At 49.3% G+C, this 17,263-nt stretch overlaps 1 protein-coding gene across 1 annotated transcript in view; it reads left to right on the top strand.

Moving 5' to 3' along the window:
* Positions 1-278: 278 nt before the first annotated feature.
* Positions 279-17,263, top strand: part of LOC147976665 (serine carboxypeptidase-like 51) — a 146,213-nt gene continuing 129,228 nt past the window's right edge. Inside the window, 5 exon segments of the mRNA XM_087520938.1 lie at positions 279-332; positions 476-568; positions 653-670; positions 12,037-12,126; positions 12,264-12,482. Of these exon segments, the coding sequence (XP_087377064.1) occupies positions 279-332; positions 476-568; positions 653-670; positions 12,037-12,126; positions 12,264-12,482 (474 nt within the window).

Raw genomic sequence — 17,263 nt, 5'->3', positions numbered from 1 at the left:
TCAGAGTCACAACATCATCACAAAGAACTTATTTAAACTAATGGCTGATGAGCTTTGAGAAATCTTTGATATTCAAGCCTAATAATACTAGGGATACAGTCAAGAGTTTTCCTAGAGTAAGGGGAGCATTGGCCCGCTTTGCCCCCATGAAGCTTTGCCACTACTAATAACCCTCACTCCTGTCATTGCCTCTCTCCTCGTGCTGTGCTGCCAGGCCAGGCCTCCTCGTGCACCCACCCCGACATTGGTTCAAATGTGACGAGCCTCTCTTCTCTCCTATGTCGCTGCTGCTGATAAAAGCGAGATATGGGGCTATGTTCAAATTTGTCACAGTAATTAAGTATCCACTATAATGGTAATATCTATATCAGGTTGGGTCCTCTCATCCTTTCATTTTTCCATTTACTACTATGACTAAATTTTATTTCATTTATCTGTTTTGTGATGAGTTTAACCGTATGTTTTTGTTGCATAGGCTCATGTATTTTGGTGGTATTACAAGAGCCCACATCAGGTGTCTTCGCCAATAAAGCCATGGCCAACCATCTTTTGGTTGGAGGGCGGTCCGGTATGTAAACTGGTCTTCTCTCACTTCCATTTTTTACTTTGGTTGAGTACAAAGCATTAGTTGAGCATCGTCCTGTTCTTCCAGGGAGGGTCGGGCGTCGGGGTGGCAACTTCCAGGGGATCGGCCCATTGGATGTCAACCTGAAGCCACGCAACTCGACATGGCTATAGACGGTTGATCTGATCTTTGTGGTAAGAGAGTTGTTTCTTCATGCACGTGCTTCCTCTATAAAGAAATATAAGAGCATTTAGATCACGAAAGTAGTGAATTAAACGCTCTGATACTTCTCCATGAAGTGAGTACTATTTAAGGACGTTTGTGTTGCAAGTAATGAGTATGTCAAAATGCAGGACTTACTGGTGGGTGTTAGGTATAGCTACGCGGAGGACCCAAGCATGCTAGCTACGATGGTCATGCAAGTGGTTGCTGACGCCATCGATCTCCTCAAGGCACTCACCAAGGAGATGCCTACCTTGCACAAAAGTCAATTGTTCCTTGTAGGTGAGTCTTATGGTGGCAAGCCTGCAACTAACATCGGTGTCTCGGTGGTAGAGGCCATCCATGGAGTTGCCAAATTTTAGGTATGGCAGCTGCCAAACTTTGCCATATAGCTGGATCTGCCCTCGGTACATCATAAGACTACAAGATGCTTGGACACTCATAGAGAACTTAGGTATGCACAACTCCATGTTGAGACATAGGCTTGATCTCAAATAATATACACAGATGGAGTAGTATACAATAAAAAGCAAAACCTATTGTTTCAGAGTCATGATATCATCTCAAAGAACTATTTTAAACTAATGGCTGATGAGCTTTGAGAAATCTTTGATATTCAAGCCTAATAATATTAGGGATACACTCAAGAGTTTTCCTAGAGTAGGGGTGTCGGTGTCAAAACCGGCGGGTCTTGGGTAGGGGGTCCCGAACTGTGCGTCTAAGGCGGATGGTAACAGGAGGCAGGGGACACGATGTTTTACCCAGGTTCGGGCCCTCTTGATGGAGGTAAAACCCTACGTCCTGCTTGATTTATTCTTGATGATATGGGTATTACAAGAGTTGATCTACCACGAGATCGGAGAGGCTAAACCCTAGAAGCTAGCCTATGGTACGATTGTATGTTGTCCTATGGACTAAAACCCTCCCGTTTATATAGACACCGGAGGGGGCTAGGGTTACACAAGGTCGGTTACAAAGGAGGAGATATACATATCCGTATTGCCTAGCTTGCCTTCCACGCCAAGTAGAGTCCCATCCGGACACGAGACGAAGTCTTCAATCTTGTATCTTCATAGTCCAACAGTCCGGCCAAAGGATATAATCCGGCTGTCTGGATACCCCCTAATCCAGGACTCCCTCAGTAGCCCCCGAACCAGGCTTCAATGACGACGAGTCCGGCGCGCAGTGTTGTCTTCGGCATTGCAAGGCGGGTTCTTCTCCATATTTCAAACGTTTGTAAAGCAGTGTCCGGCCCCATAAATGTTTGGACCTCTTGGCCTCTGTGCCCAATAAGGGCTATTTTCTACGCGTCGAATGAATACGAGGTGCCAGGGCGTTTTTACATTCGCCCCCCTTGCCAGATAAATAAATTGTCTATTAAGATGACGGGGACTCTCAGATCCGATCCACACCATCCTCCCCCAGCGAGAATCCATCAGAGCATGCTTCGGAAAGATCCATTCCAGCATGGCCGCCCTCCGCAGCTCCTCCTCCCGCCCCCGTAGCCCTAAGCCTGGTGATTGGGAGAGGTGTTCCATCCCACACAGTCGATTAATCGAACTGCAGACTAAGGGATTTCTCCCTCCAGCATACATGGTGCATGTTCGAGCCGGGATTGCCACCTACAATGGCAGGGAGCAAGCGGAGAGCTTTCCCAGTCGCTCTATGGGGGAGCGGGTCTGCCTTGTTCCTTATTTATTAAGGGGACTCAGATTTCCAATTCATCCGTTCCTCTGCGGGCTCCTGGAGTACTACGGCCTCCAATTACACAATTTCACCCCTGCCTCCATTCTACATATCGCCGGCTATGTTGCTCTCTGCGAGTTGTTCCTGGGCTGCGAGGCTCACTTCGAGCTGTGGAAAAGGCTATTTTGCCTCGTCCCTCGCACACAGAGGGGGTCACTTTATCAAGTGGGCGGAGCCGAAATATGGCACATCACCGGTACCGGATACCTGTCCGGTACCCCGAAGAAGTCATCCGAAGACTGGCCTTCGGAATGGTTTTATATGGAGGACGTTCCCCTTCCGGACCCTGTTCGACGGGGTCTTCCTGAGTTCAGCAATGCTCCTCTGAAGAAATGCCGAAGTTGGCGCCCACGGAGCCCCCCAGGTGGAAGACAATGGAGAAGTCCTCTATCTGATGAACCGGATTAAAGCACTGGCTCAATCAGGATTGATAGTAATCGAAGTTATGTCGATTTGCATAATGCGGGGAGTGCAACCACTTCAATATCGTGGGCACCCCTTGTGGTGTTTTAATGGGGCAGATGATGCCACCCGCTGCGGGCGTAAGGTTCCGGAGAATGCTGCCGCTTTAGCAAAAATTCTGTTCGAATTGTTCAAGGGAGAGGAAGAGGAGTTCATCCGCATCAAGCCACGGGATGGATTCTCCATGTACAATCCTCCAAGCTGGGTAAGTTATATCTCCTTACTCACATTTTCCCCGCATTCTTTGTCGTAAGTATTCACCTTGCCACTCTGCGGCAGGAACTGCGAAAAGCCATAAAGGAGGTCAGCAACCCTTCTCCACAAGGCAGACCCTGACAGGGCCCTCGACTCCGGACTTGAAGAAGATCCGGTTATATTCGTGGAGCTGATAGACCGGCAGTTTTACCAGTTAAGCTGCGATGATGCCATGGTGGCCATTACGGCCGACTATCCCGGACTGCTTCCTGCATCGCACGTAAGAAAAACCAAAAATCCCAACTCCAAAAACTAGGATCCCCTTTTAGACGCTTCACCTACCATATACATATGGCGTTTTTACAGGGAAGGCATTCGGGACACCGTGCCGAACCCGCAAGAACTCGCCAACAAGAGGCACCGAGGCTGGGTAGGCCAAAAAGGAAGGCAGTCAGGACGGAGACGCCGGCGCACAGGTATAACAAAACCCCCGCTCCGTGGTTGTCGTCTTTCTCGAAATGTAATGACGCCCGTGTTTCTTTAACAGAAAAAACGCTCGCCGGAATATGTCCGGCGATGTTGCTAATCACGCTTCCACCAGTCGGGCGCCAGGACCGGACATAGAGGCGGAAGCCGATATGGGGCGGGCGCAGGATAATCCTCCTACAGAGGATGCAGATAGATTATCCGCCACAAATTCAGAAGTGGAAAGCGCCATGAATCATAGGCGCCGCCGAGCCGTACTCCGCGATGTTTGTTTCTCACCAGAGGCATTTGATGCCTTCAATTCTGGAGAAGCGTACCTCCATGCTTCTCAAGATGGTCTAGCCAGAGCCACGGATCAGTATGTAAAGGATGTACGGGTAAGTAAATCTGGCGATTATATGTATCAGTAGCCCCTGAGACTTGAAACAGTTAGCAGAACTGATTTAAGGATCATCTTTATTGTGCAGGTTCTTATAGAGAAGAATATCGGCTGTCACAGGAGCTGGAGGAATGCAAGGCCCAATTGCGGGCTGCTGTTACCGCATTGAAGGAACCGAAAAAGTCCCCTACTGGTAACATTTACTTTAAAGAATAATGGTTACCGTATAGTGTGCGGCGTGGCTGCAGATCTAATAATAGATGTTGCAGATGAATCCGGAGAAAATCCGGAGGACCAGCATGTCGTGCGACAGCTAGAGGCTGGCAAACACGTGCTGACTGAGGTTAGGCGGGAGAAAAACAATCTCCAAGACGCCAATATCAAGCTGAGCGTGGAACTAAAAGACGTTCGAGCCCAGCTTGCAGACTCCGAGAAGGAGAATAAGCGGCTTCGGCGCAGCATTTTCAGTAAGTGCTTGAACGAATCCTTTTGAAGGAGTTCGGTAAAGAAGCCGACTAACAGCGTTATGTCTGTAGGTATGCTGACGGGTCGTCCCGCGGAGGAAATGCCCGGGTCTGCGGGTGATCTTCTATCCGAGCTCTCACATCTGCACGAACAAGTTCGGCAGGTGATGCAAGGTGTTGCCCAGGCCTTATGTCCATCCGTCTCCTTGCCAGAAGGTGTTGCAGAGCTTGCGGAGAAGCTCAAGGGAGCACGACGGCGCTTCCGATTATGGAAGATATCGGCCTGCCGTCAAGGTGCCAGGGAAGCCTGGGCCATGGTGAAGACGCGGTATACCAAGGCTGACCCAAATCACATGGCCGAGGTCGGAACTATGGGGACCGACGGGAAAGAGATTCCCGTTAGCTTAGTTTATGGGCAAGTAGAATTAGCCGCAAAGTATTCCCAACAGGATTGTAGGCTAGACCGCCTGTTGGATGGTATAGAAGAGGAACTTAGTCAGTCTGCATGACTATGTAATTAAAGTGACATGTATAATGCCTTCTAGCCGGATTGTAGATCATTTGTCATGGCGGACCTTTTCACTTCAACCTCAGGACCCGATAGTCCGGAGTGTATCCGAATACCCGCTCAGTTATATAAGAACCGGGGTATGCGTGGAGACCAGGCGTAGGGGTCATTAGTGCTTGAACAGACAAGTGCCCAACTAGTTATGTTATATTACATGGGTAGTAAGAAACATCTTCCAGGGAGAATAGTTCCGTTAAGGGTTCCTTTCCCTGGGTACGCATGCCCTAAAGTGCATGTCCGGACTGCGATAGGAAACGCAGGAAAAACATCTGGGGACACATATGGAAAATAAATAAAAATCATCTTTTGTTCACCGACCGGATATTCCCTTAAGAACGCTAGCTTTCGGCTTCACCCAGTCTGAGGTACACATCCGGCTGACCCGGCAGTAACAATCGCAGAGGTGCTCCCCTTATGCCCTAGCCGAATTAACGGGAACGTAGGGCATAAATACAAGAGCCAGACAACCCAGCTTGGCCAAAACTTAAGTCATATCGATGCATATGATGGTGAAGAAAGGTACATGCGGAAGTATAACACATGTGCGGGGCATGAGGCCCAGATAAATAATTAAGCTTCTGTGAAAGAAGCCCCCAAGTATGATGAGCGCGGCTAGCGCATCTATAATGTGCAAGCGAGGCACAAGTTGGCCCTTGAAGGCCTAGAGAAAGAATAAAAGAAAGAAAAACAAGACAGATAATGTATATGCAAAAAATGGACAGAGGAAGGGGACAAACATAGAGTCCGGCGCTAGGCGTAGAATCTTCGGAGCCTGGCCGCGTTCCATGGGTTCGGCTCGAGTCGATTAGTCGATGCATCCCACAGTCGGTATGCTCCACCAGTTAGAACTTGGTCAATAATGAAGGGACCTTCCCATTTGGGCTCGAGCTTGTTCTTTTTCTTATCCGTCAGGCGTAGAACTAGTTCACCAATGTTATAAGTTTTGGTCCGTACTTCTCTGCTTTGGTATCTGTGAGCCTGTTGCTGATAAAATGCGGAACAGGCTTTTGCCATGTCGCATTCCTCCTCCAAGGTGTCCAGACTGTCCTGCCGATCGAGCTCGGCTTCTCTTTCTTCGTACATGCGCACTCGAGGTGAGTCATGAATTATGTCACAGGGCAAGACTGCCTCTGTGCCGTACACTATAAATAAGGGTGTATATCCAGTACTACGGTTCGGCGTGGTCCGCAGCCCCCAGAGTATGGAGTGGAGCTCCTCTACCCAGTGTGTGTTAGACTCCGTTAAGGACCACACTAGCCTGGGTTTAATGCCGCTCATTATAAGACCGTTTGCTCGTTCAACTTGGCCATTGGTTTGTGGGTGATAGACTGAAGCATAATCGAGCTTGATGCCCATTTTGCTGCACCAGAGTTTTACCTCATCGGGCGTGAAGTTCGTGCCGTTGTCAGTGATGATGCTGTGGGGGACGCCATAATGTTGTACGACCCCGGATATGAAGTCTATCACCGGTCCGGATTCGGCTATTTTGACAGGCTTGGCTTCTATCCATTTGGTGAATTTATCCACCATGACTAGTAAGTATTTTTTCTTGTGGGTTCCCCCTTTAAGGGTTCCAACCATGTCAAGCCCCCATACCGCGAAGGGCCACGTAATGGGGATGGTTTGGAGGGCGGTGGGTGGCATGTGGCTTTGATTTGCAAAAAAGCTGGCAACCGGTGCAGCGTTGGACCAAGTCCTGTGCGTCTGCCCGGGCCGTCGGCCAATAGAATCCTGTACGGAAGGCCTTGCTTACAAGAGCCCGAGCTGCGGCATGGTGACCGCCGAGTCTGGCGTGAATTTCTGCCAAAAGGTTCCGCCCTTCCTCTTCGGAGATGCACCTTTGAAGGACTCCGGTAGTGCTTTTTTTTATATAGTTCTCCCTCATGGACCCTATAGGCCTTAGATCGCCGCACTATGCAGCGTGCCTCATTTTGGTCCTCCAGAAGTTCCTGCCTAGTTAGGTAGGCCAGGAATGGTTCTGTCCACGGGGCTATGATGGCCATTATTACGTGGGTTGAAGGCGTTGTTTCGGTGGCAGAGCCTCCGATTATGTCAGAGTGTTCGGTATCGAGTGTTGTGTCCGGGTCTGGACTAATATTGCTGGTGTCCCCCTCCCATACCACGGATGGCTTAAACAACCTCTCTAAGAAGATATTGTGGGGGGGGGACCGCATCGCGTTTTACACCAATGCGGGCGAGGATATCCGCCGCCTGATTGTTTTCCCGAGCCACATGGTGAAATTCGAGCCCCTCGAACCGAGCTGACATCTTTAGGACGGCATTACATAGGCCGCCATCTTCGGATCCTTGGCATCAAAGTCTCCATTTATTTGGGATATTGCGAGGTTCGAATCCGCACGCACCTCCAGGCGCTGAATGCCCATGGAAACTGCCATCCGAAGACCATGCAACAGGGCTTCATATTCGGCTGCATTGTTGGAGTCTGTATACAGTATCGGCAGTACGTATTGAACTGTATCTCTGGTTGGGGACGTCAGGACGACGCCATCCCCCAGTCCAGCCAGCATTTTGGAGCCATCGAAGTGCATAATCCAATTGGAGCATGCGCCGTAGTCTTTAGGGAGTTCGGCTTCCGTCCATTCGGCGACAAAGTCGGCCAATACTTGCGATTTAATGGCTCGCCGAGGTTTGTATGTTATGTCGAACAGGAGGAGCTCAATGGCCCATTTGGCAATCCGGCCCGTGGCATCGCGGTTGTTAATAATATCATTGAGTGGCACCTCCGAGGCTACTGTAATCGAACACTCTTGAAAGTAGTGTCACAATTTTCGGGATGCCATGAATACCGCATAGGCTATCTTTTGATAATTTGGGTACCGTGATTTGCATGGAGTGAGGACGGTGGATACATAATATACCAGCTTTTGAAGAGGGAATTTATGTCCGTCCGCTTCTCGTTCGATGACGAGCACTGCGCTTACAACTTGATGGGTTGTCGCAATGTATAATAGCATTGGTTCGCCGAGGTTTGGCGCGGCCAGGATTGGGTTGGTTGCCAGTATGGCTTTTATTTCTTCCAACCCGGCTGTGGCAGCATCCGTCCACTCAAAGTGTTTGGTGCGCCGAAGGAGACGATAAAGGGGTAATGCCTTTTCTCCTAAGCGGGAGATAAAGTGGCTTAGAGCCGCCACGCATCCAGTTAACTTCTGGATTTGTTTGAGGTCTGTTGGGGTAGCCAACTGTGACAAAGCTCGGATTTTGGCCGGATTAGCTTCAATACCTCTACTGGAGACAATGAAACCTAGGAGCTTTCCGGCTGGTAAGTCGAAAACACATTTTTACGGATTGAGCTTGATGTCGTATGTTCGGAGGTTGTCGAATGTGAGCCTCAAGTCGTCTATCAAAGAGTCGACGTGTTTGGTTTTGACGACCACATCGTCTACGTATGCCTCTACTGTTTTGCTGATTTGTTTCTCCAGACATGTCTGAATCATGCGCTGATATGTTGCGCCAGCGTTTTTGAGCCCAAAAGGCATTGTGTTGAAACAGAAGGGACCATATGGTGTGATGAATGCCGTTGCGGCTTGGTCGGACTCCGCCATCTTGATTTGGTGGTAACCGGAGTATGCGTTGAGGAAACACAATGACCCGTGTCCTGCGGTAGCATCAATAATTTGATCGATACGGGGGAGGGGGAAGGGATCCTTTGGGCAAGCTTTATTGAGGTCCTTGAAATCGACACAAAGGCGCCAGGATTTATCCTTCTTTAGTACCATGACCAGGTTTGCTAGCCAGTCCGGGTGTTTTATTTCTCTGATGAATCCGACCTCCAATAACTTGGCTAGTTCCTCTCCCATGACCTGTCTCTTAGGTTCGGAGAAACGCCGAAGAGCTTGCTTGACCAGCTTGAATCCCTTTAGGATATTGAGGCTATGCTCGGCCAGCCTGCATGGGATTCCTGGCATGTCTGAGGGATGCCAGGTGAATATGTCCCAATTCTCGCGCAGGAACTCTCGTAGTGCGGCATCCACGGCGGGGTTTAACTGTGCCCCGATGGAGGCTGTTTTTGTAGGGTCCGTTGGGTGGACTTGGAATTTGACTATTTCATCCGCTGGTTTAAAAGAGGTGGACTTGGATCTCTTGTCGAGTATCACGTCGTCCCTGTCCACTATGGAGCGTAGCATGATTAATTCCTCGGCCGAGAGGGCTTCGGACAATGCCTCGAGGGCCAGTGCGGCTGTTTTGTTTTTGGCGCGGAGTGCTGTGTCCGGATCACTGGCGAGGGTGATGATTCCGTTGGGCCCGGGCATTTTGAGCTTCATGTACCCATAATGGGGCACGGCTTGGAAGATCGTGAACGCCTCACGCCCTAAAAGGGCGTGGTATCCACTGCTGAACGGGGCCACTTGAAATGTAATTTCTTCGGACCTATAGTTCTCTGGCGTACGGAATACCACATCTAGTGTGATTTTCCCAGCGCATCGTGCCTCCCGACTGGGTATGATTCCCCTGAAGGTTATGCTACTTTGCTCAATGCGGTTCCAGTCTATTTCCATCTTTTGAAGAGTTTCCTCATAGATGAGGTTTAATCCGCTGCCGCCGTCCATGAGTACTTTGGTGAGTCAAAAGCCGTCCATGATTGGACTGAGGACCAGTGCGGCTGGTGCTCGAGTTGTTCGGAATTTAGGTTCGTCACTGGCATTGAAGGTAATAGCCGTGTCACTCCATGGATTTATTGCTGCTACATGGCAGATTTCGGCCATGCTGCGGAGTGTTCGCTTGTGCCTATTATTTGACGCGAAGGTCTCAAAGACTGTTAACATCGTATTGTTATCCACGGGATGGTGCTCTGTGGCATTTGGGATAAGAAGATCCTCACCACTTTTGGCCACCTGCCGGAGTATCCAACATGCTCTAAGGCTGTGCGTTGGTATTGTATCTGCTGTGCTATGAATTTTGCAGGGTTCGTTAAGCCATCCCTCCAATACGGTTCCGTGCCCTGTAGAGGGTTTTTGCTTCTTTGTAATGAACTCGGGTGTCTTATGATAGTGCACCCTTTTACTTCGGACTGGGTGCGTATACGGAGCCGGATTATCCCAAAATTTTGTTTCGGTTTTCCAGGCACTTTCCATCGCACAGTACTTTCGTACTATGGACGCCATGTCGGCGAAGCGTGATATGTCACGGCGACTTATGGCGTTAAGGATTCCCTTGTCCGTGCAATTATTGCAGAAAAGTGAGACCGTGTCTTCCTCGCGGCAGTCCATAACCTTGTTCATCGCAAGGAGGAATCTGGCCCAATAATGATGTACTGTTTCATGGGGCTCTTGCCTGATGTGGGAAAGATCGTTTATGTCTGGGTGGGTGGGTGGATTTGAGTCCGGACCCCTACCCGATCTGAGACCCGGGGGCCGAGGGGTTTCCGATCTTGGAAGTTCGGATTCCGGTATGTTGCCCGATGAGTCTGGCCCGCTGCCTGACTCTAGGTTCAGGGATTGGGTGATGTCCTCCCGTAAATGGGTATCCGGCTGAGAGAGCTTAGGAATTTGGACATAGTTAGTCTTCAAGATAGAGGGAGGATCGCCCCATTATTCCTCCACCACCGCAACATGATGGGTGACCGGTGGAGAGTTAATCTCCCTTCGATCGGGTTTAAGTCCAATCCGATCATAGTCCATAGCGACTCCCAAGGCGGCGATGTGATCCAAGAGTTCATTTAGGGAGGAGAGCTCCATTGGATCCATTTGCTCGGCGAATTCCAAGCCGACATGGAGGCTGTTTTTGATGTCCCGAGAAGTCATCGTCGGTGCATCGACCGAACAGGCAGTCATGAAGAAACTGCCTAGCCGGAGAGTTTGGCCAACAGCCAGAGCTCCCCCGGTGGTAATGTTGTTTTTAACAACGAGATGAGGCATCCTTCCTTACGGCGACGTCACAGAGGAACTCTCAATGAAAGCACCAATGTCGATGTCAAAACCGGCGGATCACGGGTAGGGGGTCCCGAACTGTGCGTCTAAGGCGGATGGTAACATGAGGCAGGGGACACGATGTTTTACCCAAGTTCAGGCCCTCTTGATGGAGGTAAAACCCTACGTCCTGCTTGATTTATTCTTGATGATATGGGTATTACAAGAGTTGATCTACCACGAGATCGGAGAGGCTAAACCCTAGAAGCTAGCCTATGGTATGATTGTATGTTGTCCTACGGACTAAAACCCTCCAGTTTATATAGACACCGGAGGGGGCTAGGGTTACACAAGGTCGGTTACAAAGGAGGAGATATACATATCCGTATTGCCTAGCTTGCCTTCCACGCCAAGTAGAGTCCCATCCGGACACGAGACGAAGTCTTCAATCTTGTATCTTCATAGTCCAACAGTTTGGCCAAAGGATATAATCCGGATGTCCGGATACCCCCTAATCCAGGACTCCCTCAAGGGGGCATTGGCTCCCTTTTCCCCATGAAGCTTTGCCACTGCTCATAACACACACTACCGCCGTCGCCTCTCTCCTCGTGTCGCGCTGCCAGGCCTGGCCTCCTCGTGCACCCACCCCAACATTGGTTCAAGTGTGGCGAGCATCTCTTCTCTCCTAGGTCACTGCTAGCTCCTGATAAAAGCGAGATGTGGGGCTATGTTCAAATTCATCACAGAAATTAAGTATCCACTATAATGTTAATCTTTATATCGGGTTGGGTCCTCTCATCCTTTCGTTTTTCCATTTACTACTATGACTAAATTTTATTTCATTTATATATTTTGTGATGAGTTTAACCGTATGTTTTTGTTGCAGAGGTTCACGTATTTTGGTGGTATTACAAGAGCCCACATCGGGTGTCTTCGCCAATAAAGCCATGGCCAACCGCCCTCTAGTTGGAGGGCGGTCCGGTATGTAAACTAATCTCCTCTCACTGCCATTTTTTAATTTGGTTGAGTACAAAGCATTAGGTGAGTATCGTCCTGTTCTTCTAGGGACGGTCGGGCGTCAGGGTGGCAACTTCCAGGGGATCGGCCCGCTGGATGTCAGCCTGAAGCCACGCAACTCGACATGGTTGCAGAAGGTCGATCTTATCTTTGTGGTAAGAGAGTTGTTTCTTCATGCACATGCTCCCTCTGTAAAGAAATATAAGAGCATTTAGATCACAAAAGTAGTGAACTAAATGAGCTGATACTTCTCCATGAAGGGAGTACTATTTAAGGACATTTGTGTTGTAAGTAATGAGTATGTTGAAATGCAGGACTACCGGTGGGTGTCAGGTATAGCTACACGGAGGACCCAAGCGTGCTAGCTACGACGGTCGTGCAAGTGGTTGCTGATGCCATCGAGCTTCTAGAGGCACTCACCAAGGAGATGCCTACCTTGCACAAAAGCCAATTTTTCCTTGTCGGCGAGTCTTATGGTGGCAAGCTTGCAGCCAACATCGGTGTCTCCGTGGTTGTAACACCCCATATGTAACACTTCCCAATTTGGCAATATATCCACTTTGCGCTTCATCCAATTCCTTGCAGGTTCCATCATGAAAGTGCAACTATCCCTGGGTGGTTTTGGTAATTACTAACAACATATAGCTCATTGAACTAATACTATTTCAAGATGATCATTTCAGAAAGTTCAATGATTGGCATGGCATGGATTAGGAATGTGGACCCCTCAAAATGCTAAGGAAACACATTGTCTCAAGCTCAAGACTCTACATTTTCATTTTAGTGATCTAAGATCACATTGAGTCCATAGGAAAAGCCAATACTATTAAAAGGGGATGAGGTGTTGCTTAATGGCTTACTTGCTCAAAATGCTTAGTGATATGCTCCAAAAACCCTCAACCACTTTCTCATATCCACATATGTCCCAAACCAAAAGTCAAACTCGGCTCCACTGAAATGTTCTATCCGGCGCCACCGAGTTCACTTGACATAGCCACTACCAGAAACCCTAGTCATTTCGGTCTCACCGATAGGGATCTCGGTCTCACCGAGATGGGATTGCAAACTCTCTGTTTCCCTTCATAATCAGTCCAACTGAGATGAGCGATCGGTCCCACCGAGTTTGCCTGACCAACTCTCTGGTTAGGTTATTACCAAAGTTAGTCCTACCGAGTTTGTGTAATCGGTCTCACTGAGATTACGTTATGCCCTAACCCTAATGGAATCGGTCCCACCGAAAAGCCTAACGTTCACATTTTGAACTGAATCGGTCTGATCGAGTTTTTTGATTCGGACCCACCGAGTTTGGTAAATTGTGTGTAACGGTTAGATTTTGTGTGGAGGCTATATATACCCCTCCACCCACTCTTCATTAGTGGAGAGATCTATCAGAACGTGCCTACACTTCCAGCATACATTTTCTGAGAGAGAACCACCTACTCATGTGTTGAGACCAAGATATTCCATTCCAACCATATGAATCTTGATCTCTAGCCTTCCCCAAGTTGCTTTCCACTCAAATAATCTTTCCACCAAATCCAAATATGTGTGAGAGAGTTGAGAGTTGGTGAGACTATCATTTGAAGCACAAGAGCAAGGAGTTTGTCGGTGTCAAAACCGGTGGATCTCGGGTAGGGGGTCCCGAACTGTGCGTCTAAGGCGGATGGTAACAGGAGGCAGGGGACACGTCGTTTACCCAGGTTCAGGCCCTCTTGATGGAGGTAATACCCTATGTCCTGCTTGATTGTTCTTGATGATATGAGTATTACAAGAGTTGATCTACCACGAGATCGGAGAGGCTAAACCCTAGAAGCTAGCCTATGGTATGATTGTATCTTATCCTATGGACTAAAACCCTCCGGTTTATATAGACACTAGAGGGGGCTAGGGTTACACGAGGTTGGTTACAAAGGAGGAGATATCCATATCTGTATTGCCTAGCTTGCCTTGCACGCCAAGTAGAGTCCCATCCAGACACGGGACAAAGTCTTCAATCTTGTATCTTCATAGTCCAACAGTCCGGCCAAAGGATATAGTCCGGTTGTCCGGAGACCCCCTAATCCAGGACTCCCTCAGTAGCCCCTGAACTAGGCTTCAATTACGATGAGTCTGGCGCGCAGTGTTGTCTTCGGCATTGCAAGGCGGGTTCCTCCTCCGAATACACCACGGATGAGTTTGAATACAAGGATAGTGTCAGACCCTGCAAAATAAATTCCACATACCACTGTAGAGAGAATAATATTTCCACAAATCTAATCTACTGACACGTTTTGGCAGCATGACATCACGCCACGGCCCGGTAATTATTTGAACCATTTTTCTTTAACCAGCCCCGCACATAACGCGAGGCGGTTTCTTGACACGTCTTGTCAAAGCAGAGATCGTGTTCCCATTATCACGGGATTCTCATAAATACAAACATGGGTAACCCAACCGTGCCCGCTGGTATGACTCCTAGATCTTAGGTACGTCTCGAACGGCCACGAGGAGGACGCCTGGTATTCATCCCCTTTATAAAGGGACAAGGCTTTTCTTTTTTCCCTCCCGTGCCCAATCGAATCCTTCCCCCGCCTTGAGTTTTAACACCCAAAGCCCAGGTCAGGTGCTTCTGACCTTCAATCATGTCCGGATCTAGCCTTCAAGGCCGGTGGATGCCTTCCTCCGTCACGGAGGAGGAAATCAAGAATTTGAGGGAGGCCAGATACCTGACCGCCGAAATTTCGCATAGGCTGCCCGCCCGAGGGCAGGCCGTCCCTACTCCCGAACCTAATGAGAGCGTTGTGTTTGTCTCCCACTTCCTCCGAGGACTAGGCCTCGCTCTGGATCCCTTTGTTAGGGGTCTTATGTTCTATTACGGGCTGGATTTTCATGATCTGGCCCCGGATTGCCTTCTTCACATCTCGTCATTTATCGTCGTATGTGAGGCCTTCCTCCGCATTACCCCTCACTTCGGCCTGTGGCTCAAGACCTTTGATGTGAAGCCGAAGATGGTCGAGGGGCAGTATGCAGCGTGCAGAGGTGCTCTAATAAGCAAAATTGCTGACACTCCATGGCCAAAGGGTTCCTTTCCAGAGGTGTCCGAATTGTGACAACGGGAGTGGTTTTACGTCACAGCTCCCCGAAGTGCCAAATGGGTAGCTGCCCCCACCTTTCGCTTGGGCCCTCCACCACAACTAATGTCATGGATCAACAGGGGGCTGAGCTGTGTTCCAGCCAAGGACGTGCCAATACTGCAGAGCCGTATCCGAGATCTCTTCGAGGGAGATTTCAGTCTGGTTATGGTAATGCAAGTTATGTTGGTTCGTCAAGTCCAGCCTTGCAAACGCCGGCCCCTCCGCATGTGGGAATTCAACCCGGAAGGACCGCACACTATTCAGCATTTCCTCGGCATGACGCACGAGGAGATGTACAAATCATTCTTCGGACCCCAAATAGAGTGTCCGGACACTACCGAGGACGTGGGCCTGAGCTGCAACCGCCCTGCTGCCCAAGTAAGTAATCCCATGGCCGAACACACTGTCCTTTTATATATCATGACATTATTCTGAAGAATCGCTCTTTGACCAGGACTGGATAACAAAGGCGAAGATGATCCGGTGTTCGGCCCCCCTCCCTGAAGGCTCGGACAATCCGGTGCTGGAAAAGATGCTCGAGCCAGCACCTTGTCTAGTGCCCTCAATAGAAGATGAAGGGGGGAATAAAGAGGGCGAAAGCGGGCCTCCATCGCTACCTATTCCGATCGAGGGAATGAGCGCCTCCGCGAGGGAGGATAACCAAGGGGAAGAATCTGATATTCTCTCTCCTTGGGGAAGGAAGAGGACTACCTCTGAAGATCTGGAAACTAAGGTTTCCAAACGGGAGAAGAAATCTCCACCAGAGGGTCCTGCCTCGGAGGGTATTCTTGCCGCACAGTGTCCACGCGGGGATCAGCCCTCTACCGAGCTGTAAGTAATCAAAAAGTACTTAATAGTGAAGAAATCCTACCTTACTTCCGAAGACAATAACCGATGCTTACAAATTGTAGTCCGGATCGCATCCCTTCTCGACAGAGTTCATCTTCGGGGGATCTTCTTCTGGAGATGATGGAGAGCGGAACGCCTCCCCCAGACTCTCCAGCTCAAGAAGCGGGCGACCTTGAGGTGTCGTCGCGAAGGGTATCTCCGGATCCACTAGGGCCAGAGGATAACCCTTTGGCTGCCCGGCATCCCCAGTATCCGGCTCCTGAGGGGAGTGACAACAAGGGTTCGTACAGTGTGTGTTCAGACACGCTGAAGGATCTTCTGGGGCAAGTTGTTGTCTCGGAAGCGCATCGTACGCTAATGGGTACAATGATTGAAAGGATTTCCTCTGCTGAAAGCGGTTTGCACGAAGCTTTTATGAGTCTGCTGAAAGGCTTCGAGGTACGTGAAACAATGTATGCCTTTAGCAGTACCACATACGTTAGGTATGCCCACGTATGTCCATGCAAATAGTAGCCCCTGAGACTCTGGTTGTCGTCTGGAACAGCAGCAAACAGAGGATCATAGTCCCAGGTAATAACCGGATCGCATTTATGTGTAGGTGGTTGAAGCTCCGGTGGCTAGCCGGACTGATGGGTTTGCCGAACTAAAGCGGCAACTGGATGCGGCAGATGCTGACATCGTGCTTGTCAACAAGCGGCTTGACGAGGCACAGGGTGAGTGATTTTTCTGGTGATCGTCAGATAATAAGAGCAACATGATGCCAATATCTTTAATATCAATACAAAAACATACACTTCCGTGATGATATGTGTTTATCATAGTAGGTCGCGTTTTTTGTCATGCATGTACATCCATGACAAATTTATGACAGAATCAAGATAGTCATACCTGTGCTGTCGTAGAAGTGTTCCATGACATTACCAAAATTATCATCACGGAAGTGTCCACTTCCATGACAATAAATCGCGCGTCACAGAAGTGCTTTTGTCAAGGGTGACCGACACGTGGCATCCACCATAACGGAACACCATTAAGCTATCGGGTCGGGTTTTGGATCCGATAACCCGTTAACAGCCCCGACCAATGGGGATTTTCCACATGTAAAATCATCATTGGCTGGAGGAAACACGTGTCGGCTCATCGTCGGGACAAATGTCATCCACTCATTGGACAGAAGGCGCCTATGATACGTTGACACGTGGCACGGCCCAACAGAGGCCCATTCCTATGAAAAGGCCGGCCTGTTTGACTTGGTCAAAAGGTGGCAGGCCGGCCCATGGAAAGCCTGCTAACGACCTGTTCGCATATAGCCCATTTACAGGCCGCTAAC

The sequence above is a fragment of the Triticum urartu genome, chromosome 4A (genome assembly GCF_056163025.1).
Source record: "Triticum urartu cultivar PI428250 chromosome 4A, HENAU_Tu73, whole genome shotgun sequence".
NCBI classification, from domain to species: domain Eukaryota; kingdom Viridiplantae; phylum Streptophyta; class Magnoliopsida; order Poales; family Poaceae; genus Triticum; species Triticum urartu.
This window is presented reverse-complemented; position numbering and strand designations above follow the sequence as displayed.